The sequence below is a fragment of the Gigantopelta aegis genome, chromosome 3 (genome assembly GCF_016097555.1).
Source record: "Gigantopelta aegis isolate Gae_Host chromosome 3, Gae_host_genome, whole genome shotgun sequence".
In the NCBI taxonomy this organism is placed as follows: Eukaryota; Metazoa; Mollusca; class Gastropoda; order Neomphalida; family Peltospiridae; genus Gigantopelta; species Gigantopelta aegis.
Window position 1 is genome coordinate 68,377,279 of NC_054701.1, and position 26,703 is coordinate 68,403,981.

Here is a 26,703-nt window from a genome sequence, read left to right on the forward strand (position 1 = left end):
GTGATACAATGGGGGAAAGAAATAAGGCAACACAAATATTAACAGAAAATATTGACTGTAATCCAAACCCTCATCCAGTGTGTCAAGACGTAGCCCAGCTCTTGCCTGATGCACCACAACTGGTATATCAAAGGCCGTGGTATGTGCTATCCTATCTGTAGGATGCTGCACATAAAAGATCCCTTGCTACTAATGGGGAAAAATGTAGTGGGTTTCCTCTCCAAGACGTCATTTTGGACATCCAATAGATTAATAATTAAAATGATTAATAAATAATATATTCTAGTGTTGTCGTTAAAGAAAAGAAAACTGACTTTTTTTTTTAAACTTTACATAGTGTCAGAAAGCCAACCATGTTATTACTGTATTATGTTGCTATCTTTGTACTGGGCCGTACCTACTCTTTAGTAAGTGGCGTGGTAATATAAAAAGAATCGGGTTACAGGTTTCTACCAGTGGGGTATGAAGTGTAAAATTATATTACATACCCTAAAATCTTGGAAATTAATGGATATAATAAGATTTAATACAGGCATAACTACACTATTATAAATAACGCCCGATTTAAAATTTTAAGTGTTCCCTAATTTCTTTCCATCAGTATACAACAGTATTAAATAGGAGTGCAAATCTGACAACTGCAGATTAGGAAAATAGCATGTGCTACATTGAAGTTGCTATATCAGTTACAAGTGTCCTATGTCGTTATTTGTACGTAACTTATTAGTAATAAGCAACTATAAATTAATCTATATTTGCATCAACAACTAAGGAATATAGAAATTGTATGCTCATATGCAATGTAAACCGTTGCATTCATCTTCTTGAAGGTGTAATGTTTACATTTCAAAACAAACCAGTATTATGCAAAATATAGATAGCACCTTTAATAAATGTCAAAACCTGTTGGGGAATTACAAAGGAAACAAACTCATGTGTGTCTATTACATACAAATACCAACTTATAAGAATAATTACATTTAATATTTTTTTTGTTTAAATAGAGAAAAAAGAGAAGCATCAGGTTCCTTCATCCTAGAAAATAAAAATGACAAAGTGGCAGTATATGAGAATATGCAATTGTTAGCAAATTATTCTTTCTTGGATTTAAAAAAAAGCTACTCCATTTCATTTATATAATTAAATAATGCTAATTTTCATGGACAAAACCCTTTTTAAAATCCGACAACAGTTGTGAACTTTTAAAATGTCACCAAAGATGGTCATCTTCTGTTACTACTGGTGACTGTAGCTGAATGACATCTGGGCTACGTTCAGCCAGACCGAGCAGAAAAATGTCCGCTAGACTGGTTTATGCGCTTCACATTGAACCAAAATGACCACGTCGGGAACCAATCAAATAGTTAGCGAACGTTTGCTGGCTGAACTTGGGGCTGGTACCATGTTTAAAGACTTCCACAAGTCTAGAAACTTTAATGTAATAACAGCATAATACAAACTGCATGCAGCAGTTCAGATTTTACTAAAGCTGGTGTTTAACACAAGACCTACCCTTGGAAGCCGTCAAAGCATAGACTACCATCTTGAAGAATATCAACCAACTTCTTTAACTGTGGATGATCATATCTAATAAGCTGCCCCACTCATGGATATTAATGATCTAGAGGTCCTGAGATAGGAACTTTGCAGTTAACATTATTTATAATGGTTGCTAAGCAAAGGGTAACATGGGAAGCTATCTCTTTCATGAGAACATAATCATCCAGCAGTAGTGCAAAAATATTCTTCAATAACTCTCGTTATTTCATTCATGTTCTGTATTTTGGCTACCCAAGACTGACAATATTCTTTCAATATTCAATGACAAGCTCATACATATTCGTACATATATGTTGATGACTTTTTATTGATAGTAGTGTACACAAAAGATCAAAAGACTTGACAATATTCTTTCAATGCTAAATGACATGCACATATACATTTGCCCAAATGTGTTGATGGCTTCTTATTTGATAGCACATGTATATATGAAAGATAACAATAAAGTGAGGTAAACTATACATGACCAACTTTGCTAATGTTGGTCAACGTTTGACAAAATTGTCTTTGGTTATGTACATTGTCACTTGAGAAAACTCCAGGTATGTGGAGTTAAAAGAGAAGAGTTGTTGCCGTTTGTCTCCTTGTTCTGGGGGGAAATTCCAAATCCTTCAACGTCCTCTCCACTGACAATTTGCAGAAGCTTTGCCAAGGATTCATTTGACTCTATGACAGCTCTGTTGTCCTCTAGCATCTGAAATACAAACTCAAAAATGGCTCAGAATTTAAATACTTCCCTTAAAACAGTTGACCTAAAATCCTATAATATAAAAATCATCTATACAAGTATAAAAGCATGTTTTTCCTCTTACTTTCACAATCTATCTCATTTTTCTTTAAATTTAATCAAGTGTTTATATGCCTGTCTTTGACATGTCATATTATGATATTGCTTTGTCCGTTTGTCTGTAAACCTTTCGTTTCCAGAGCATTTTTTTCTTATCAATTCATACAAGATCATCAAACCTTGAATGCAAGAACAACTTAGGATTGCGGTGTGTTGTGTACCATAACTAGGTCAGCACAACCTTCTTTTGACAGGGTATCTGGGCTAACTCCGATACTCACTAAATTTGCCAATTGCTAATTTTAAAAATAACTGGCAGAATGTTACTTTAATTTGGAGCAATAATTTCATGTAATAATTGATATTTTGTTAGAAAATTACTGGGTTTATGTAATTTTTTTTATTTAATAGATAATTTGGCAAAAGTTTTTGCTCTCCCAGATCTAGCCCTAGACCGTATCATGTACCTCAACAGTACACTTGTTATTCAATAGCCCCACGCCACCACCACCCAGAATGCACATTTAAAGAATTAAATCTTTAAAACTGCCTATCACTAGTGCCACCTACCTTTTGTATTGTTTCAACAAGTTCATCAAATCGAAACACTTCAGCTTCTGCTTTCTTCCAGTTATCTTCAAGGATTTTGATCTAAAAAATAAATAAATTAAAATATGCAGTTTGCAAGGTATAGAATTCTTACATATACTTGTATGTCTGTGTATTAATGAACTGTGGTGTTTGATGTTAACAACTGTAGCAGGTCACATATTTCATCATGTTACAAATGCTGGCTCTTGTAAAGCAGTCTACATTTAAATACAAATTTGCAGTGAATATATATTTTAATGTTAATGTTAAGGATTTTCTGGTATTTCTTTTACATTTATCGGAGAATGAACAAAAACCAAATTATCCTCAAACTGTGTTTTTCTCACATAAGTTTGTGGATTATTTTTTGGGTTCATACTCAGATGAATTATTTTTGGTCCATCAGCAATAACACTCAATAAAGCAACTTGCTCATATAAAATGATGTCATCAGATATGACATTCCCTGACAAAGTAATTTTTACGTTCATCAAGAAATGAACAGTCATGTTGCTACGTCTTGACAAATCGGATGACATCATATGGTAATGAATGTAACGGAAATTTAATTATTGTTACTTGAAATATAATTTCCTCACAAGAACAATCTAAAAAAAGCATTAAATTTTTTATATTACTATTATTAACTCTACAGATCTGTATATTTTAAAAACAAGGTTCATGGTTCCAAAATTACTTCAACTTAAAATTTTAAATTAACATCAGACTTTGAATTTGGAGTCATTCTTCATTCTTGTATTCCTCCAGACCCATCCAGACTGACATTCCAGTATTATTTATACAAACTGAAGCAGTGAACTAGATAATCTCATTATAAATAACATCTAAACTGACAATACGGAAAAATATATCCTACCTTTCTAGCAGCCCTCTTGACCATTTCTTGGTATCGATCACCTTCTTCACACAAGTTCATTCTCAACTGATTATTCTGAAAAAATATGAAATATATTTTCCATATCTAACATTCTGAATATTTCTCCATTTGCTGCTGGTGTTATGTGGAATATTACTTGGGTTGACTATTAAAATAGATTAACCAGGGATTTGACAGTGGTGTACTGCATCACTGAGTGCCCTAAAAACATATCCAAAGTATGATTTATTCCAACTAATTTTCCCAATCCATGACGAAATATCCTGGATAACCCCTATTAACATTTCAACTGTTTGATTTAAGTAGGTTATTGAACAAACAAATGTGTCATAAATACACAATACTGATCCTATCCTCATATTTGTTAAGGGTTTGTTTTAAAACTGCTGGCTGTAGTTATAAGACAATCGAAATATTTTTGGTGAATAATTTTTCAACCATTAAATTGCACATTACTTATAATTTGTAGCTTAAATTAATATTTTTGACAAACCCAATCCTACTTTTGACAAATCTAATCTTTCTGGTTCTAAATTAATTATTCATTGTTAAGAATAGCTTAACTATATTTTGAGTATTAAGACAGTATTCAGGCTAGTTTTAGAGTTAATATTATAAATCTGTATTAAACTAACCTCCTTCTTGAGGGTTATCACCTCCCTGAGACTGCGAACCTCAGCCAGGTTACCAGTATGGCCATCTGCCTTTGTTTCCAGCTGTTGAATAAGTTTCTCACACTGTTCAGCAATAATGTGTTTTTCACCTTCCACCCTTTTCATCTGGTTCATCAAGCATTCTATTTCAGTTTTCAATTTCTATAATTATTAAAAAAATTGAGGTTATGGAGACTACTTTATAATAGATATTAACAAATCTAAAAATAACTTTAATAGCAATCAGAATGTGCCAGTCTGTTACACATTCTTAGCGTTTTGGTCAAAAGTGGTCTTATACAAGTCATGGTCACTACATTTTTTTTCACACACATGACCGTTGACACCCTATCAAATTATTTCCATTTTGTTTTTATACATTATAGACCCAATTATTCCCACGTGAATGTTCTATATATTGGTTCTATAATTCATCATTTTAACTTTATTCTAAAAAAAGGACCCCCACATATACCACATGCAGTGTTCTCCAACATTTTTCAAACCAGAATGGTTTAATGGCTGATTAGGGCATGTAAGGGACACAGAGAATGAGGGTCGTGGGTCTTGTCTTAGGACAGTTTAAAATAGCATACATGTTGATGCGATTTCCAGGTATCTGGTGACAAACTGAGTATAATGCAAGTGATGACAATAGTTTAGATTTGAATACTGAATTTTATGAGTATGGTCGGTGTGCTTATGACAATCACTAGGATGATGCTAACTTACACCAGCATGGCATGGTGCTAACTTGGTTATGGAGTTGGAAGACAATGTGCATCAATTTAGCAATTATTGTAGCTGACCAATGACGTCATTTTGTTAAGTGACATCACTACAGTGAAAAAGACATTTTTTTTTTTTAACTGTGGTAATATACCTTTTGGGTGTTATTTTCATTAGTGTCTGATAGTGGTTTTATCCCACTGAATGTTACATAATATAAATGAGTACCTAACCTTTATTTGTGACTGCTGGTCGGACATGTCCATCATTGCTGTTACCATCTGTTTGATTCGGTTCTGGAGCCGGGCAACGTCCTGACTGGCGGTGCTCAGCTCCGCATCCTTCAGTACAATCTCGGCCTGCAGGTGTTCAGTGTGGCTCTCCAACTGCTCTATCCGTTCTCTCAACACCATGCTGAAACATTCACAGTGCGCTTTACAATTAGACAGGGTTTTCCATTAATAGCAAGGGATCTTTTATATGCACCATCCCATAGATGGGATAGCACATACCACAGCCTTTGATATACCAGTCATGGTGCACTGGCTGGAACGTGAAATGGCCCAATGGGCTCTCCAACAGAGATCCTTCCCAAACCAACAGTGCATCAAGCAAGCACTTTACCACTGGACTACGTCCTACCCAAAAGAAAGAAAGAGGTCACATGACCGGAAACAGGACACCCAAGATATTAAAAATGTTGAGATCTATGGACTAGACAGCAAACATGGCAGACATGTATAAACAAAGAATGTAACACTTGGCACTTGTGTAGCTTTTATAATTTCATCTTGAATTTTTATATTGTGGCTCAAATAAATGTTGTGCTAGTGTTCCATATTTATACACAGGAATAAGTATACCAAATTTTGCTTGCTTTCAAATCTTTGAATACATGTAACTTTAAATGATAGGTGCTGAACAAGGTTTTTTTAATTTTTATAAAATGATGAAAAACCAGCTAAAAGAACATTTAGGAACACAGTTTCATATTTGAAGTGGTTAGTTTGTCCTGTAAATATTAAAAAAGCATACTGTCTATTAATTCTTTGTGACTGTTTGAACATTGGAAATGGATCGTCAGCATGTGATCAATTTGTTAAAAAGACCAATTAACACAAAGCTTAGCAACACATGTAATATATTAGAAACAAGATTTTCATGGGTATTGCAGATATGAAAACATCTGAATGAAGTCCTTGCCACAAAGAAACTGATATTAATATACTTACTCCTCTCCTTTCAAATCCTGAATGGAAAGCTGGGAAGCTCGTTCAACTATGTTGGCCATTCTCACAATTTCTCCCAAAACCTCTCCCAAAGTTAATATCTGATCTACAAGAGAAGAAACCTGCAAGCCAGTGAAACTTCCATCCACACTAGGAGACTGTCCTTCCGACTGACACAGACTAGCCTGGTCATCATCTGCATAGCTATCATGTTTAATTTTCAAAGCAGTCCTGGATTTCACCGGCGAGAACGCACTGGACTGAGAATATCCAAGTCTTGCACGACTGGCTTCACTGGGACTGTTGGAAAAGGACAGCTTTATTCGTGGCAATGAATGATCACTTTGGTTCGAAGATGACTGGCTGTTGTTGGCTGAATCTGAGTCTGCGGCTGGAACCACTAATGGAGCAGACAAGCTGCGCTGAGGTCGGCCTCGACTCCAGGTCAAGTCTAAACTGCTTTCCGTAAAGGACTGGTTTTCAGTTGGTTCCGAGGTGTGCGAGTTGACAGCGTGCAGGACTGCACTGACAAGGGATCTCGGTGCTTTTTTGACTTCGGTATCAACACTTCCTTCCTCGGCCTTAACACCATCCTCCTGAATCACAAGAGAAAGCAACTGAAATAACTTTACAAAATGGATCTAAAATACATCAGACGATTAGTTTCAGTTATGACTTCTACTTTCATGGTATCAAGGTTAAGTAACATATAAAAAAATATATATTATACATGTATATTAATATTTTACTGAAAATATGGCAATAGTTAAAAAACCCCACCCCAAAACATTCCTTTTTTTTGTCAAATGGTACCACCACAGCACCTTGATTAATTAATCATTGGCTAGTGGATGTTAAACATGTGATAATTCAAACACATTTTTATATATGCACTTTCCCAGACAGGACAACATGACAATTCAGCCTTTGATATACCAATCTTAGTGCATTTGTTTGGTAAAATAAAAAACAAAATAAAATCTAAGACTACAACCCCCCCCAATAAACATAGTTACTAAGTGCAACTGAACTGGTGTCTTAACTCATTTTAATCTCAAATGCCTATTGTTTTAAAATTTAATTAGGTGACAAATTCAGAGTACAAAAAAAACAAAAAAACAAACAAACAAGAAAATACTGATGGTTTTAGATTTTAATGAAAAAGTAGAAACACTGCAAATAAGTTAAAAACTGCTGACATACCTCAATACCAACTTTCCTCTTCATAGCACGAAGAATGCATTTCATTCTAAGATCCAGGTTTTCAATGGCGTGTCCACAATCACGCAGTTCCAAACCCTGGTGGACAAGCATCTTCCTGGCATGGGACCTCGTACTCTCCAGTTCTTCTTTGCTGGCACATAAATCAGAACTACAACAAAACAAAGATGTGATAAAAAAACAAAACTGACACCAAATTTATATTTTCTTAACATAAACCACAAAAATGAATGGGCCAAATTTACAAAGGCTGTGTCTGTCTTATATGCATGTAACCACATGTACCAATATTTACATGGCTTAAACATCTGCATCTAATAAAAAAAGGCTTCATAAATTCAGTCCACAGCATCCGTTATTAAAATGCCCCATTGTAAAATCTACACATTGTAGATAAAATTAAAGTTTAAACCATTAACGAGCCATGATGTAAGGAACAAAAAAATAAAGATACAAGCATATCTCAACTTTGTATCTGCTATTACAAAGCAAGTTATATTTAACAGGTAAAAAATAGTTATATATGTTACCCTGTGTTAACAAAACTTATTCATGTACTCGAAACAAGTATAAAATCAGGACAGTCCCATTACCACAATTTATTGATATATGATACTCATATCAAGTATAAGTCCGTTGTAACATTGTATTCAAATCAAGTATAAGTCAGTTGTAACACTACTCAAATCAAGTATAAGTCAGTTGTAACACTGTACTCAAATCAAGTATAATAAGTCAGTTGTAACAGGTAATGCTATCAAATGAGTTGTTTGTGGACAGGAAAATGAATCGGTCTTACTGGAGTGATTGAACAGTTGACTGCAACTGTAGACATCGTATTTCACTGTCTGACAGAAGTCGCGCCTGTCGGTTAAGTTCAAGAGAAAGTGTTCTGATCTTTTCCTCTGATTCCCTCAGAGACATCAACAGCAGGTCTCGTTCAGCTTCCATAAACTGGGCGTTTTTTGTCAATGTCTGAGGACAGTTCAAAACAACAGATACAAGTTAAGTGTTTTGTAAACATATTCAAAAGTGTAATTTATTGTATGCTAGACAACATGGTTAACAAATTAACAAAACAAATTTAATGTTTTGGGGATTTTTTCTTAGCCAGATGCGATACATATCTACCAAACTGGTTTTCTTCCTGTAAATACCATAACCTTCTGACAAATTACATTCATTAAGCTCAGCTGTTTTCCTCCCTGCACATTAACCTCAAACTTCTGTTAAATTACATTCATTAAGCCCATCAAAATGGTAACATTAATAACCAAAAACTATACGGTCAAATAGAAAGAAAGTGAAAACTAGCACCCATAAAAGATAATGGCATTAGTTGTTTTAGCTAATGTATTAAAACTAGTCACATAGGATACTGTATTTTTAACTGTGATGACCGCTTGTATTGGTCACTTCCATAACAGCACACACTAGATTTTTGTACACCATTGGTTTTTTGGTTTTTAACAAAGAGATCATGAAGTGATTAAAATTTGTTAATGACAATGCTATTAAGATAATGTTAACACATCTAACATAGCTGATTTTGAAAACGTCTTGTATATTATTATTCACATCGTTAGATATACAGATAAATATAACCAGTACGACACAAGTGTCATAACAATTCAAGTTTTGAGGCCTTATTAACCTATTCATAAAAAAAAAAATATTATGGACAATAAAGAAATGATTACCGTACCATTTTACGAAACTCGTGTCAGGATCCATGTATTACCCTCGCTCTTATTTGGGCAATATAAGGATCCTGACACTCGTTTCGTAAAATCATTACAACACACAATCTCTATTTATTCATTAGGTACTAATCAACACATGTATGTATGTATGTAGTATGACCAACCATGATATTATCCTCATAATGTTTTATTTTATCTTCAAATAAGTGTCTCCCTGTCACATATTTATCTATTTCACACCGCTGCTGTTGAATGGTTTCTTGAAACATCTCCATGTCTTTCATCAAAAGGTCGCTGTCATGTTCTCGGAAGTCTATTGTTCTTTGTAGGTTAATAATCAGTTCCTCATATCTAGAAATAAAATAAAATTAAGTAACTTATAGTTACTGTAAATCATGAAATTAATGCGTCATGATATTATTGCGTCCATACATGAGTGAACAAAAATGCGTATTTTTATTAATGCGTCGGGCAAAAGTCCACATCACATAAAAACCACAGTTGTGTTCTTATTATATTGTTTGGGCTTCATCTTTCATGTTAAAAGAAGTCAGTAGTTGTTTTGACAGCTACTACATAATCTGAAACTAATCGCATGGTGGGTCGACCAGGAAGCCCTAATTACTTAAAGTAGTGTAATTAGTATAACTACACCTTATTGTTAAGGGTATGCCTCGCACTTTTGTGTGGTGATTGCTTCTAATTAATCCACCAGTAGGAATAAAAGGTAAACGGGTCGCTATTGCAGGGAACAATATTTCACGCGAACGCAGACGTATTATTCTAACAAATGTTTTAGACTGATTTTATACACTTGATGCGCAGCATAGGAATAGACATTAACAAATGCGATATATTGCAACAGTGACAACTTGCGACCAGTCTAACTTAAAATGCCATGTATGGAGTCGAGCCAAATGGTTTGAAGAAATATGCACGGATTGTTGGTTGCGGTTATATAATTTTCTACTGTTTCATTTTTAAAGGAATATATTTAGTAATAAAATTTGTTGATGATAATTTTACAAATGTTCAAAACAGTTTAAATGTATACAGTAATCCAGAAGTGTAAGAAAATTTGAAAAATACTCACATCGCAAAATGAACTTTTTAAAAACAAAACATTTGGAACATCACTGTATTATATAACCGCTATGATATTCCAGGAAAGTGAAAATAGAATGGCAACATCGAAACGAAAGAAAGATTCTTGAAGTATTCACAAAACGACATTTAACAAAAATTGTTTTTGTATTTTGTTTCATCTTTATATTATAAAAGTTTTATTTTATTTAGAAGTATTATAGTAAAATCCTGCACATTTTTTGTATTGGGAATGAGACTAAACAAAATGCGTCAAGTTATTATTGCGTCTATGTGTTTGCCGCATTTTTCGCATTAATTACTTGCTCGCATTAATTTCATGATTTACAGTATAACTTTTTTTATTGATATTAATTATAATGTAATGGTACTTGTTACCAATTAATTTAATACATTATTGAAGTTTTGTGAAACATGTTTTCCCTGTATACAACTTACTTGGAATCATTTTCCTGCATTCTTGCTTCTGCATCTAATCTCTTCAGTTCAGCTTCTTGAGTTCTGAAAACAAAATAAAAATTGTTGACAAATAATTAACTAGGTCTATCTACAATATCAAATATATCATGCAGGGCTCACATTGGAAAAAAAAAATGTTTTAGCTAATTTTCTGATCTGAAGAATTTCCTGGAAAATTATTAAAAAGTGGTTAATTTAAAGAAAATTTCATTAGCCATAGACTAAATGTTGTAGCCACTTTGTGTAAAAATTAGCAATTGGCTAATTAGGCAATGGACAGGGTAGGCCCTGATTGTGGATAGCTAGTTAAATCTTGATCAATAAGACAAAAAGGACCAATTTACTTTTACTAAGTACTAAGTAAATGGAACACCCACAAAACTGTTTTGTTTAATGCTTTAAATCGTATCTTATGTGTAAAGTTTTAGGATTGATTGCTCTCTGTGGAAGAGTCAGGTTTTATCATGTCCCAACCAGTGCCTCTTGAATGGTATATGGCTGTGGTATGTGCATTCCTATTTATGGATAATGCATATACATGGAGAACAACTAGTTAATGATGTAGGTTATCAGCTTTATCCTATGAAGGTAAGAATGGTTACATCCCATTCGGTCTGAACAGGATAAAACCGATATACTATGTCATTAACAAGTTATTATATTTATCGTGCAGTCCATAAAATGATTGGGGAAAAGCTATTATTTTTGTTATTTCAGCTACATTGTATGATGACCTAAAGGTCATTTGAGCGATTTTGTAATGTAGCTATGGATGTGATGTCAAAAGTCATAATTTGCTAGTATATGTTCATGACTTTGCTTTAATCGGTCATCATAATTAACCAGTACAAACAGTGGTTACAGGATAAAAAATTCCTTACTGCTATTCGGTAGGAACAGCCTATATGGTGTCTGTGATTTTCTCTATCTAATCAAGCTTCCAAATAACAAATAGCTGTTGTTAAATAAATAAATATTCCTTCGTTTCCCTAATCTGTGCAGCTGCTATTGCTACTGTGCACATCACACACACTTCATAAGTTATCTGCCAACTTACAATTTCTTTTGGGTATGAAGATCTTTCTCCAAATTCATAAGGGCTGTAGTCAGAGCTTGGATTTCCTCAAGGACGGACTTTTCCTTTTCTTGTTGATCATCTAAATAATGAATCAACATGTCTTTCGTAAAAAGGAGGTCTTGAATGGCTGTAAAATGAACATGAGTAAAAATTACAAAACATTTACTCCAGTTTTACTCCAAGAATTTGTGACTAATTTTAAAGATATTTATAATAGACAAAGAATATCACTCTAATCATCATAACTAATTTCAGATATACTGTGTATGAGTTTAAAGTTAGTGTTACATGGTAAAATAGAGCCAAGGACAAATGTTTATTGTTGGCAGGTAGTGGCTTAATGCACGTTTTTCTTATATGAATTATAATAGATAAAGAATATCACTCTAATTATCATAACTAATTTCAGATATACTGTGTATGAGTTTAAAGTTAGTGTTACATGGTAAAATAGAGCTAAGAACAAATGTTTATTGTTGGCAGGTAGTGGCTTAATGCACGTTTTTCTTATATGAATTATAATAGATAAAGAATATCACTCTAATTATCATAACTAATTTCAGATATACTGTGTATGAGTTTAAAGTTAGTGTTACATGGTAAAATAGAGCTAAGAACAAATGTTTATTGTTGGCAGGTAGTGGCTTAATGCACGTTTTTCTTATATGAATTATAATAGATAAAGAATATCACTCTAATTATCATAACTAATTTCAGATATACTGTGTATGAGTTTAAAGTTAGTGTTACATGGTCAAATAGAGCTAAGGACAAATGTTTATTGTTGGCAGGTAGTGGCTTAATGCACGTTTTTCTTATATGAATTATAATAGATAAAGAATATCACTCTAATTATCATAACTAATTTCAGATATACTGTGTATGAGTTTAAAGTTAGTGTTACATGGTAAAATAGAGCTAAGAACAAATGTTTATTGTTGGCAGGTAGTGGCCTAATGCACGTTTTTCTTATATGAATTATTCAATATCTAAACTTGAGCAAAAAAAACTAGAATGGCTCATCGTAAACTGTTTCAGACTAATATGACCTTTTTAACAACTAAAACTACCTGTATGTAAAATACATTTCCTTGTTTAGAATATCAGTGGCTGTATACTCAATGTGTTTCTGGTCATCCTGTTTGTAGTAGCTAAAACTTTATTTGACTTCATAACAAATCTTATTGGGTCATACTTGAAAGGGTTCAAGCTAATGGGATTCAACTAATATTCTCATATGTACAAAATTATTGGTAGGTAAAATCTAGTCTCTGTTTCTAGAAACACTAGAAACAATTAGGCTATCAGAAAAACCTTGTAAATACAAACACTGATATTCTAAACATTTCATATGTAATTTTAGTAATTTAAAATGCTGTCAGTTAAAAACATGTTACAATAACAGTCACTTCGGGATAAGTCTCTTTAAGGGATCTAAGAGTAAACTGCAAGTAATAAACTTTAACTAAATTTAAAATGACCATGACCATGTCATGAGATCACATTCATGGGTATGGGGGCGTGCACCAACTTTATGTTTATACATATTGAATATGAATTATCCATTTATGAAGTAATTTAAAATACTCTGCTGAGCATAACAAGGATGAATGATTATCGATTTTGTTTTAAATGACCACCATCTATTTATCATTAGTGCGTAATAACAGTGCAAAAATGCCAACCTTTCCTGGCTCCAGCTAGTTCACTGTTGAGTTGGTGCACCAAGGCAGTCGCAGTCTGAAGATCTGACGATGTGCTGGTATACAATGTCTGCAACTGAATAGGTTAGTAATAAGTTATTAAAAGTCCCAACCAGAATTATACCCCACAAGTTTTTTAATTATTATTCGTAAAAATCCTTGGATTAAAAACCTGGAACCTGCATTACCATTTTAATTACATGTTACGGTATCATAACAACAGGCACAATAAGCATCAAAAACTTTGTTTTAGATTGCACCAAAAGCCATGGCGATAAACGCTGTGCCCAAAATAAGCATGCCCAAATTAAGTACCGGGTACAAGAATGCCGACTTCAAACACAATGAAATGTTAAACTGTAATTAGATTGAAAACTTGAAATGCATTTCTGGATATTTATATAATTCTTAGTGTTTTTACCATAAATAAATCATATACAAAAATTTTAATAAATTTAATATATAATGTAATATTTTTAATAGGGATACAGACTATACGAAACAGATTCTCAAATACGTTATATTGGGCAATTGCAATATCATGTGCTGTTTAATCTGTTTCAAATTTGTCTGTGTGTGTGTGTGTGTGTGTATATATATATATATATATATATATATATATATATATATATATATATATATATATATATATATATATATATATATATATATATATATATATATATATATAATATATAAATATATATATAAAAGTATATATATATATATTTATTATATAATATCTTACATTTTCAGTGCAATCAAAGTATGTGATATTTTTCAGATCACATACTTTAAGAATTTGATAACTTTGCAAATTAGATGTAAATTAGTCAAGGTCTCGGCACTAGGTTTATTGACATTTAAGCAAACGTACTTGGGTGACACGTCATGATTGACGTATGCATTCATAGTCATCAAATAAAAACATTTCAATGTGAATTTGACACTGAAAGCTGTCCAGCATTCAGAAAACAAAAAACGTTAGGCATAACTTTATTTTGATGTAAGGACATCCAAAATGACATCATTAGAGTTTGACGTCATTTCCATTCAAAAATATACCGCGCCACATATTCTTACGTCATTTGAATATCTAGTAATGGCGGATTGGAATTAAAGTTGCGTGTACAGTTTACAAAAACACTTTGTATTAAGCTTGAGCTTATATGATAAAGAGATTATTACCCTCGTGTATTTCGGTATCGTCAATATCATATATTAAGAATAAAAATAATGTATTATGCTTGCATAATACAATTTTTATTCCTAATATATGATATTGACGATACCGAAAAACACTGGTAATAGCCTCTATACATATCTATCTATCTATCTATCTATCTATCTATATAGATATATATATCTGTCTATATCTATATATGGTATTTTCCATCTATAAGTAAACTTTTGGGCATTTATCATGCATGTTGTTTATATGGATTAACAATTCACTTTTGGGCATTTATCATGCATGTTGTTTATATGGATTAACAATTCATTAAAATTCTACACAGGTTTTTATTATGAGATTTTCAGGGATCATGTATAAAAACAGTTGGGTATAATTTTATTACGACTTCAGTTAATTAACAGACTGAAAACAAACGAAAGTGCATTTTTAAAGAGGAATTTTAATATTTAAAACTCAGTGTAAATGTATGTTTCATTATTATATAACATTAGCCTCCAAGACACTTATTACCCAATTAAAGCAGTCTTATTATTCTATTAAAGGACACTCTATTTTAGTTTTCTTTCACAGAATGGGTCACAATACATCTATCTATTCCACATGTAAATCATGCCTTGAGTATCTGTGTTAAAAAAACCTATGCTTCTATAGTTTAAGGATACACTTAAGCACAGCATTAAACCACTTTTATGCTATTAATATCTTAATACAAAAGATTCCGTAACTGCTGTTTACTCATTATACACAACAAAGTCAAGTCTTCACTGTATCTTTTACCAAAATTAATGCTATTACCTGCAGAACGTTTTCACTCGATATCTGCGCTACTCTAGTTAGATGTGAACATTTCTCCACAAGGTCTTGGTGTTCTTCATCCACATCACTGGTCACTGTTTTCTGCAGCTTCTTTAAAGACACATACTGTAATGGTAAAAGAAACGAAATGCATCAAGTCATTTGAATGCTAAACGCAGTTCATAAATCTAATAGAAAATACAATAACCTCTGTGTACAGATTCATGTTCTAACATTTGTTTCTAGAAAACACTCTATCCAAAACCTATGAAGATCATGTAAGACTGAACTTACTAATTAGATGAATCTCAATTCTGAGTCTGCCGTGATCTTAATATCAATACACAATTGCCAACAACAAAATCAGATGACAAAATATTTCGGAGCTATTAGGAAACAGTACAACATATTGATGGATGGGATTTCTTTCTAACACTATAATTATGTAATTTTCTTAACTTACATCTGTCAAGAGTTTTTTCCTCATGTCAGCATTCTGAATTCCCACACATCGAAGCTGTAGATGTGCTTCTGTTATTGAGTTTTGAAGTGCACCCTAAACAAATAAACAACTTTTTAAAAACAAATTTTTATATATTACTACAAAATCTGGAAGAGAACACCTAACAAGTTTTCCTAATGTTTTCTAACTCATTCACTTATATCTTAACCTGACAATATTTTAAGTGTGACAAAATTAATATTTCTTGTTTGGTTCAAACCATATAAAAAAGCTGATCTTAATTTAAATTGTTTGATGTGTGTGTATATAGGTATTTATCATATAATATCTTACATTTTCAGTGCAATCAAAGTATGTGATATTTTTCAGATGACACACTTTAAGAATTTGATAACTTTGCAAATTAGATGTAAATTAGTCGAGGTCTCGGCACTAGGGTTATTGACATTTAAGCAAACGTACTTAGGTGACACTCCATGATTGACGTATGCATTCATAGTCATCAAATAAAAACATTTCAATGGCAATTTGACACTGAAAGCTGTCCAGTATTCAGAAAACAAAAAACGTTAGGCATAACTTTATTTTGATTTAAGGACATCCAAAATGACGTCATTCGAGTTTGACGTCATTTCCATTCAAAAATACACCGCGCCACATATTCTTACATCATTTGAATATCTAGTAATGGCGGACGTAGTATTAAGCTTGAGCTTATATGATAAAGAGATTATTACCCTCGTGTATTTCGGTATCATCAATATCATATATTAGGAATAAAAATAATGTATTCCTAATATAACTACTCAAAAGAATTTAAGGGTCAGACGATATTTTCGACATTATTTTCTGAATGTCAATTATATTAGCTAGACCATAATGTCACGCATGGTATTGTTCAATTTTGACGAAAGTGGGTCTAAGCAACCCATAAATGAATTAAAATCCACTGTCATTGACACTGTCGACTAGTTCTAATGGCGAAAACATGCTTACATTTGCACGTATATTAGGGCGAAAGCGAAAGGTCTGCTAAGTGCCCATAACTTGCTTTTTCACAAAGCAATTCATTTGCACGCTTTTCACTTGTATTCCATGTTCCCAATGCTGAATTTCCATATAATTGGAGCTTGCGTTCGTGTACGGTGCACACTCCAAATTCGACAATGGTACGACTTCAACTGACTATCGAAGATCGAGGAAGGGCTATTGCTTGGCTTCAGGATGGCAATACGCAAAGAAATGTTGCTCTGAGACTTGGTGTCAGTCAGAGTGTCGTTGGCCGACTGTGGCAACGGTACCAAGCAACGAATTCTGTTCGTAATCGTCCACGTTCGGGAAGACCCCGAACCACTACAAATAGAGAGGACCGCTACAACACCAATATGGCTCTATGTCAACGCACAACCACTGCACGCCGATTATGTGACAATCTGCAGACTGCGATTGGAACTCGAGTGTCTGATCAAACCATACGCAATCGTCTGAGAGCCAATAATCTACGCTGCTGTCGCCAGGCTGTTCGATCACCACTCCTACCACGTCACAGAACGGCCAGACATCACTGGTGCACGCTTCATCTGCGGTGGCAACGTGTTCAGTGGGGTCGAGTGATGTTCACTGATGAGTCCAGGTTTAGTCTCCAGTTCAACGACGGTCGGGTTCGTGTCTACAGACGTCCTGGGGAGCGCTTCGCTGATGTTAACGTTAGACAACGTCACCGGTTCGGTGGTGGCAGCGTCATGGTGTGGGACGGCATCTCTATCCACCACAGGACCCCCCTCTATGTGGTGGATGACAATCTGAATGGAATCCGCTATCTGAATGAGATTATCCGGCCGTTGGTTCTCCCAGGCCTTCAGCAGATTGGCGGCGGGGCAGTTCTGCAGGATGACAATGCCAGACCCCACCACGCCAGGGTGGTAACGGACTTTCTCAGACAACAAGGTATTGCCAGGATGGATTGGCCAGCATATTCGCCTGACTTGGCCCCAATACAGCACGCCTGGGACGAATTAGGCAGGAGAGTTCGGGATAACCATGCCCCTCCGGCCAACCTTCATGATCTGGGTCAACTTCTTATGGCAGAGTGGCAGGCCATTCCCCAAGAGTTCTTCAGACGTCTGATCAACAGCATGAGGCAACGATGTGTCGAGTGTATTTGTGGTTTTTTGTAAATATGGAACAATAAATAAAATTTCTGGTGTAGTTTACATCATCAATCTAATACACTCTGAAACTTATTTGGTTATACATTTTTGACCCTTAAATTCTTTTGAGTAGTATATGATATTGACGATACCGAAAAACACTCTGGTAATAACCTCTATGTACGTAAGAAATTCAAATGTTATAAAACAGAGCTGTCAGTTATTATTTCTGTTTATTCTTAACCACAAGCCTAACCTGTAACTTTTCAGTATTTTCCAGTTCGTCAAGAACAGCATAGAATTCATCTAATTGAGCCTGCAGTTCTCTCACAAGCTGCTGAGACCTCTCAAACTGATCGTGGTAATTTGTTCTCTCGTATTCTTCTTTTAACTGCTGAACCTTCAATACAGATTTACAAGCAAACTATTAGCTGACCATTTCATTCAAACATAACTATGGAACAAATAATAATTCATTCATTATTAATTAGCAAAAAAAAAGTGACAAATAATTAGTCACATACTTTATGACCAGTCTCGGTGGCGTCGTGGAAGGCCATCGGTCTACAGGCTGGTAGGTACTGGGTTCGGATCCCAGTCGAGGCATGGGATTTTTAATCCAGATACCGATTCCAAACCCTGAGTGAGTGCTCCGCAAGGCTCAGTGGGTAGGTGTAAACCACTTGCACCGACCAGTGATCCATAACTGGTTCAACAAAGGCCATGGTTTGTGCTATCCTGCCTGTGGGAAGCGCAAATAAAAGATCCCTTGCTGCCTGTTGTAAAACGAGTAGCCTATGTGGCGACAGCGGGTTTCCTCTAAAAACAGTGTCAAAATTACCATATGTTTGATGTCCAATAGCCGATGATAAGATAAAAAATCAATGTGCTCTAGTGGCGTCATTAAATAAAACAAACTTTACATACTTTATGAGTGGTGGAAATAACATGTCATTTATTTGAGAAGTATGAAAGTTACAAATTTATTATGCTGATATAGCTGGTCAAAAGTTAAAAAGTGGGCCGGGCACATCAGCTCTGACAACTATGGACAGAATCCAGATAGATACAAGTGCAAAACCAACAAGCATTTTTGAGAGTAATGCTAAAGCAAAACATGTCTCCTACCAGGCCCAACAAATTTTCATATCTCCTAAATTTAATGGCAATAATGCTGTCAAAAATGGGTAAATTGCCATGAAAGTCAAACTTAATCTATAACAGTACATGATAAGGCTATACACATAATTTCAGCTCAACATCTTGAGGTATTGCGAAAAATACAGTCTGGAAAACTATACGTACATGTAGGACAGTACCAGGTAGGCGGGTCAATATGCCACCTAAGGCCAAAAAAGAAAGAAAAAAAGGTGTGTTTCCGGTCGACCGACCGTCCCTAGTTTTACCCCCCCCCCGACCCTAATTTTTTTCTCCTCTTAAACTGTAAAAAAAACTTTAAAAAAAATAAAAAAATAAAAAAAAGAAGTAAAAATAAAAGAGGACAACATCACCAAACAAGAGTATTTCCTTCCTTGCACATTGTTTACGTACTAATATACGATACATTTTGCACATGTAATTCCCTTCCGAAAAACATCGAGAAATTATGGAAAAGCTTTTGTAATAGAGTTCCTTCCCCTGATTAGCTACCACCGAACAGCCTGGTCGGTCACGGAAGTAACCGAATGTACGAACATAGCCTTGGTACAGGTTATTTCGATTAAATATAATCGTATCAATTCAGCTTAATTATCGTCTTCACTTAAATCAACAGGTCTTATTATTAATGCATCTCAAATGTTTGCATAAAGTATTTAAATTAAGAACAACGAAATTAATATAAATGTCCCATTAATTTAAGGAAGAACACAAACAGTGCATACCAATACTACTACTACTACTACTACAACTACAACAACGACAACAACAATAACAATAATGATGATAAATAATAATAATAATATTATTATTATTATTATTATTATTATTATTATTATTATGATAGTATTCAATTTACAAAAAAAAAACCCAAAAAAACCCCTACCTACCCACCCTAATTTTGGGGATGCAATCGGAAACACACTTTTTTTTTTTTTTTGGCCTAACCTCAAAAAAATTGCAACAAAATGTTTTATGATCGTTTATTGTATTATTCGATGTGGAGAACAACATATCAAAAGTTGGACAATTTTGACACATAGGAAAGTCTTTAAAAAATTACATTAAAAAAACAAGATGGCCATCAGCAAAAAACCATAAAAAATCTTATTGATAACCATCAAATTGCAAGTGTTTTTAAACCTGATGTTATAATTAATGCTATTTTCATTTATGTTTTTCAAATAACAGTATATCCTGGAATGAACATTGCATTTGCACTGGCATCATGACATCATCAATGAAGTAATCAAGGCACAGCTCTGGGAATAAGCACTGATGTCATGACACATAATATCCTATCTTATTGCTTCTCAGACTCATCATCCTCTTCTATCATGGCTCATTTGTTATATTGTCACAGAACTTTGCCAACTTGGCAATGCCCACATACCGGCCTCGGTGGTGCAGTAGTTAACAGGCTAATAGGTACAGGGTTGGCAGTCCGCTACCGGCTCCAACCCAGAGCGAGTTCTAACGGCTCAATGGGTAGGTGTAAGGCCACTACACCTTCTTCTCTCTCACAAGCCATTAACCAACTAACAACTAACCCACTGTCCTAGACAGACAGCCCAGATAGCTGAGGTGTGTGCCCAGGACAGTGTGCTTGAACCTCAATTGGATATAAGCAAAACAATAAGTAGAAATGCCCACATGCACTGGTGCATTCCATCTTATGCTTTTGGCAGGTACACTTTTGAGTAGTGCACCCTCCCGAACAGGTGCAGTGAATCATTTGAATAAGTGCCTCTGGAGCAGGGCTTTTGGCTGTCATCACCGGAATGAGTTTTTCACCTTCTAACCTCCATCCCCACTCAGACGGCTCAATTTCATTATTACAGCCCATCCACTCCATAATCTGATAGTAAGTCCGCAGGGAGTGAAATTTACAGCCCTAGGTGGTTGGTGGCAATATTTCAGGCATGACGAAAGACTTAACTCTTACAACTTTTTTGCACAGCATATCGTCGCTGAACTAAGAAGACCGTATACGTGCATTTTTGGCAATTTTCACTTTTTTATTCTTTCAGAAGCATAAATCTATTATCTTTTTGTTGTCAAAACCTTGTACATGTCCAGGCAATGGAAAGTATGGAATATGTCAAAAAAGTAAAACACATATTTGAAAACCACTGTTTATCTGTTATGAAAACCTCGTATCTACCAATTGATTATGTTTATTCCTATCATATTTCGACCTTTTCTATCAGGTAAAGGTAAATTGTTAGTGCCAAAGTGTCTATATTGTATATATGTACATATTATGTATTCAACTGGCGGTCAAGGAAAAGCTATTATACCAGAAAAGAAGTGTAGGCCCACCAGGAATTTCCGTATTTAAGGTTCAAGCATAAATATAAAAAATACCATCTTGGAGAAGATAAAGGTTTATGTAAAATTAAGCCTGGGGATTGCATTAAGAAGCAGAAAAAAATGTATGCTATACATGGACATATAATAAAGGGGGAAGTCCAAGTTACGGTAGTAGCAGACAACATACATGTAATATCATTCAATGACAAGGCAACACATGTTTCAATACCATTATGTAGGACAAGGACGGTAGTACAGTTATGTAATATTTCAATTTTTCAATCTGATGAAGGGCAGGAACACTTATATATATATTCTAGACACCTAGCTGTTTGATAGTTGAGGAAAGGGAAGGAGGTACACTGACGCCTATATATACAACTGTCTGCTTTGGGTGATGTTTACTTCATGTAAAATTTCAGTTTTTAGGTAATGGATTCTTTGGGAAGCTACTGCACAGGTTTCACATTTTCGAGTTATTAATTACGCAAACATGATGCATGGTATTGATTAATATGTAGGTTTATTTGTTTATTTTATTTTACTTCATTGTTATTGTTATTTATGTAACATTCTGGAATGTAGCAGACAATACTAAAGAACATTAAAAATTAAAAACAAAATATTGTCCGGAGAACTGTTCTATAAACATCGCTTAGCACAGTCTAGGCCTTCGCCCCTGTACAATGTCCTGCAGGTCACTTTAATTTTTTTTTTTTTTTTACCAACAGCAGATTAACAGTCTGACTGATTAGGCAAGACATGGGGTTTTTTTAAATTACGTTTAATGAGGAATTCCTGGTCTAGCCATGTGCGTGGCTTAAAGGGACATAACCTAATTTTTAAACACTAAGACATATTGTTTACTATTAGAACCATTTTTGATAACTAAAATCATACTTTACTTAGATTTTATGGTTTAGATGATCAATTCCCATGCATTCGAAGTGTTTTTGGTCATCCTGGTGTTTTTAATATCACAAAATGCATTTCTCATATCTTTAAAAATGCACGTGCGTTTGAGAAGTTACAGTTGTGGAGTCGAGTTTTACTCTATTTTTAGAGGGTATTTCACCATTTCAAAGTCGCAGACTCATGTTTTACTCAATTGTAACTTTATCCAAATGTGTTACAGGTTTGTAGATTAACTAAACTTAGTGTTACTTTTCACGAGTTGAAACTAGGGTCTATCCCTTTAACTGTTGAAAATGAGGTCAAGTACACATGTCAAGTAAACTAACTGGAAGGAAATGTTTTATTTAACGACGCAATAAACACATTTTATCTACGGTTATATGGCATCAGACATATGGTTAAGGACCACGCATATATTAAGAGAGGAAACCTACTGTCGCCACTTCATGGGCTACTCTTTTCGATTAGCAGCAAGGGATCTTTTATATGCATCATCCCACAGACAGGGTAGTATGTACCATGGCCTTTGATATACCAGTCGTTGTGCACTGGCTGGAACGAGAAATAGCCCAATGGGTCCACCAACGGGGATCGATCCCAGACCGACCGCGCATCAAGCGAGCGCTTTACCACTGGACTACGTCCCGCCCTGTTCGCTAACTGATTCAGGGCCTCGTTCCATGAAGCGATCTTAGCGTTAAGATCACCGTAAGTACATAATACATAACGTTACATTTAAAACCTCAAGGTAACGCGTTGGAAACAGTGAAATATAGCAAAATAAGGCACTGGCGGCTCTTTTTTTGACGTCAGATTTTTTTGCTTTCCCGCGCTCTATTTCTGTCCAACTTTTAATATGTTATTCAGTATGTCTGAAAGTACAAGAAATGGCAATAAAACGTTTTGTTGCAATTTTTTTGATGTTAGGGTATTTTGGTGCTATATTGACCTGCCTACAGGTGGACATTAAACCTATAGTCCCCTCTAGTTGAACCGGTATGGGACTAATAATCACATCTCATTCATAGCACTCTCTCCCTTCTGTTTGTCTCTGACACACACACATTCCGATGTTAATTGTTTGCTGACTGTGTAGAAGTCCACTGTTGTTTGCTATGTGCCAAGTGATGTTAAATCTGTTATTATGTTAGCAAATTTAAAATAGTTACCTGACTGGTGTGTTTCTTCTCCAATGCCAGCAATTTTTGTTTCCAGGTCATGACACTTGGTTGCAAAATCTGAACTGTTATTTTCAGTCTTAACAGAGTTGGCTTTCAGGAATAACACTTCTTTTTCAAGTTCAGCAATCTGCATATCTTTCTTTTGGATGATGTCTTGGAATTCTCGAACTACTTCAAAATTCATTTTCTGCAAACAAAAAACAATGACCTATACAGGGGTGCTGAAATGGAAAATATTTTATTAGCCCTCCGGACCAGAACCAACTAAGATGTACTAGCCCACCAGTGTTTCTACTAGTCCGCCCGCCCAGAGATCAAAACACTATTCAACAATATTATAATATACATTTCAAATGATCTATATAAATGTGACAAAAACATTATTAATAACAATTGGTTGGCCAAGTGATCAACATCATATGGCAAACGAAATAAAAAAGACATTCCCCACCCCACCCCCCAAAAACCCTTGATTAACAAAACAATACATATATATACTGAACAAAAAAAGAAACTTCCGATTTGTACATATAGTATTTGTTGTGTTAAAGAATTCATTGTGTAATGAAATTATATAGGTAGTATTAGCCTTGAGCTGTATTATCAGGATTCATGAATTTTATCAATTATTTTTGCACTGTTGATCGTCGACAATGTGAAATTCAATTTGCACGTGCATGCATGGTTCGACATGTCCAGTGTAGTATTCGGTCGATTTGTTTTACTTGTCTTACTGACATTGTTGTCAAGTGAATGAAAGCACTTCAAAATTTGTAAAAAAATTAAAGTTTTTTTACATTGTAACATTTTTAGTATGCTAAGAATACCCAATAATTTACGCAGCCATTGCCCATGGTTATTGTTCTCCACTAGTCGTCACTGATGGCAATTTAAATTCTCAACGTTACCGCGATGACATTCTCGCTCATCATGTCATTCCTCTGTTCCATAACAACGCCAACATCTCGATTTTTCAGCATGATAATGCCACCTCTCATACAGCTAGAGACACTGTAAATTTTCTTAGGACAAATAACATTGATTTCATTGATGACTGGCCCGCTAAACATCCCGATCTCAACCCCATCGAGCATGTCTGGGATAGTCTGGACAGACGATTGAGGCGTCGTCCCAACCCACCCGCTAACGTCAACGAACTTGGTCAAGCGCTCATTCAGGAATGGAACAATATTCCATAGTAGTCAATTCAAGAGGTGGTCATACCCGTTATTAAGTGGGTTTTTTTTTTTTTTTAAACCCTACCACACTTGGTCAAAATTTCTCCCAGTTTCTGTTAACCTATGGCCATGATTTTTGCACCAAACGATGCATCATGGAACACTCTTTAAACGCATATATAACAATTATTCCCCCGGTTTGTTTTCATCAAGTTATGTTCAAGCAAAGTTAGCGGAAGTTTCTTATTTTGTTCAGTATATATTTTTTAATATTCTGGGGAAAAAAAGGTCTGTCGGATTAGTAGTTGTATTGTTTAACTTGTCCGTCAGAATTTTTACTTGCATTTGGCGAGCGGGTGAGCACTTTCTGCACCCCTGCCTATACATGTCCTATTTAAAAAATGAAAACATAGATATAAACTTTTTAAAATCAATATACTTTTAAAAAATCAGCTCTCATAAAATGTAACCAGGTAAATTAGACATGACATGTCTGTGAACGATAATTGAAACCACTTTCACCAATTAATACATTGATTGTTCACTGATGTCAATTAGAACAGATATAGCATGTGAAAATAAGATTATATATAGGAGGCTGTTACTGTTACTGTATGAAAGGAAGTAATACTTGTTTAATGACAGCTCAGCACATATGGGTATTTCTACATTTGGTCAATGGAGAGAGGGGAAACCCATTGCCGCCACATAGTCTACTCCTAACGATAAAGCAGCATGGGATCTTTCCCAAAAATGTTTCGTTACAGGACAGAACATACAATGGCCTTTGATGTACCAATTGTAGCTTCACTATAAACGTCAAAAGACAACTACCGTTTTCTGAATTAAAAACAATTAACTGCACTGAAATATAAAAGTGACAGCATCTGTGAAATAAAAGTACAGACGAGGCATGACATCATTTACGGAAATTTTTTGAAATGACATCATGTTGAGTGTCCATATGTACCATATTCAGGCACCTGTTCGTTGGACATGTTATCAACACGCAGACCTGTATTAAATATATTAAGTCAAAAGAAAAGCATGTTACTGTTAAAAATTGTCATCTATTTATTATATTTTAATCATGAAATATTTCACTTTATTTTAATTGCCTAAAATATATTCATAAATCCTTTTAGCAATCTGACCCTTTTAAAAATAGAGACAAGTCTCATCATTATTACATGTTCAAAATCCTATTTTGTTATATATCTTTGAGCCGAAATATGTGGGACATCCTACCCTACATAACTATTGGCTATCAAACAAATATACTTTGCAATATTTCCGCATCAGTACCTTTTTTCGCAAATGTGGCCACGAATAGGTAAGTTGTAAATTATAATTCATACATTTTTAACTTTAATTAACCTAACTCAAATAATAACGTTACCTCTAACTGTGATTTTTCTTCTTCATTCTGCAGTTTTAATCCTTCCAGTTCCCTCTGTTTATTGGTCAGCGAGAGCTTGATATCTTTAACTGCACTTTTTAATTTATCTCTCTCAAGCTCTAAACGTTTGACATCACAAGTCAAACGGGTATTACAGATGAGTGTGGTGTCAAGTTGGTTGGCTATAACCCGTGGATGCTGACTTCTAATCTCAGCAGCTGTTAAGCTAAAAGTTACAAAA

General features: G+C 34.5%; 1 protein-coding gene across 2 annotated transcripts; it reads right to left on the minus strand.

The window, feature by feature from the left end:
• Positions 1-867: 867 nt before the first annotated feature.
• On the minus strand, positions 868-24,066 carry LOC121368931 (centrosomal protein of 290 kDa-like). 2 transcript variants are annotated; one of them, XM_041493695.1, is made up of 16 exons: positions 23,874-24,066; positions 18,575-18,718; positions 16,169-16,261; positions 15,706-15,831; positions 13,698-13,791; positions 11,992-12,091; positions 10,914-10,976; positions 9,536-9,722; positions 8,468-8,643; positions 7,651-7,819; positions 6,451-7,043; positions 5,452-5,632; positions 4,472-4,651; positions 3,816-3,890; positions 2,918-2,998; positions 868-2,254 (listed from the first exon to the last, which is right to left on the minus strand). In XM_041493695.1, the coding sequence occupies exons 1-16, from the start codon at positions 23,922-23,924 to the stop codon at positions 2,084-2,086; spliced, it is 2,484 nt and encodes an 827-aa protein (XP_041349629.1). In that variant the 5' UTR covers positions 23,925-24,066; the 3' UTR covers positions 868-2,083. The 2 variants fall into 2 exon arrangements, with proteins under 2 accessions (XP_041349629.1, XP_041349627.1); XM_041493693.1 differs by having other exon boundaries at positions 11,992-12,139.
• Between the last annotated feature and the right edge of the window lie 2,637 nt (positions 24,067-26,703).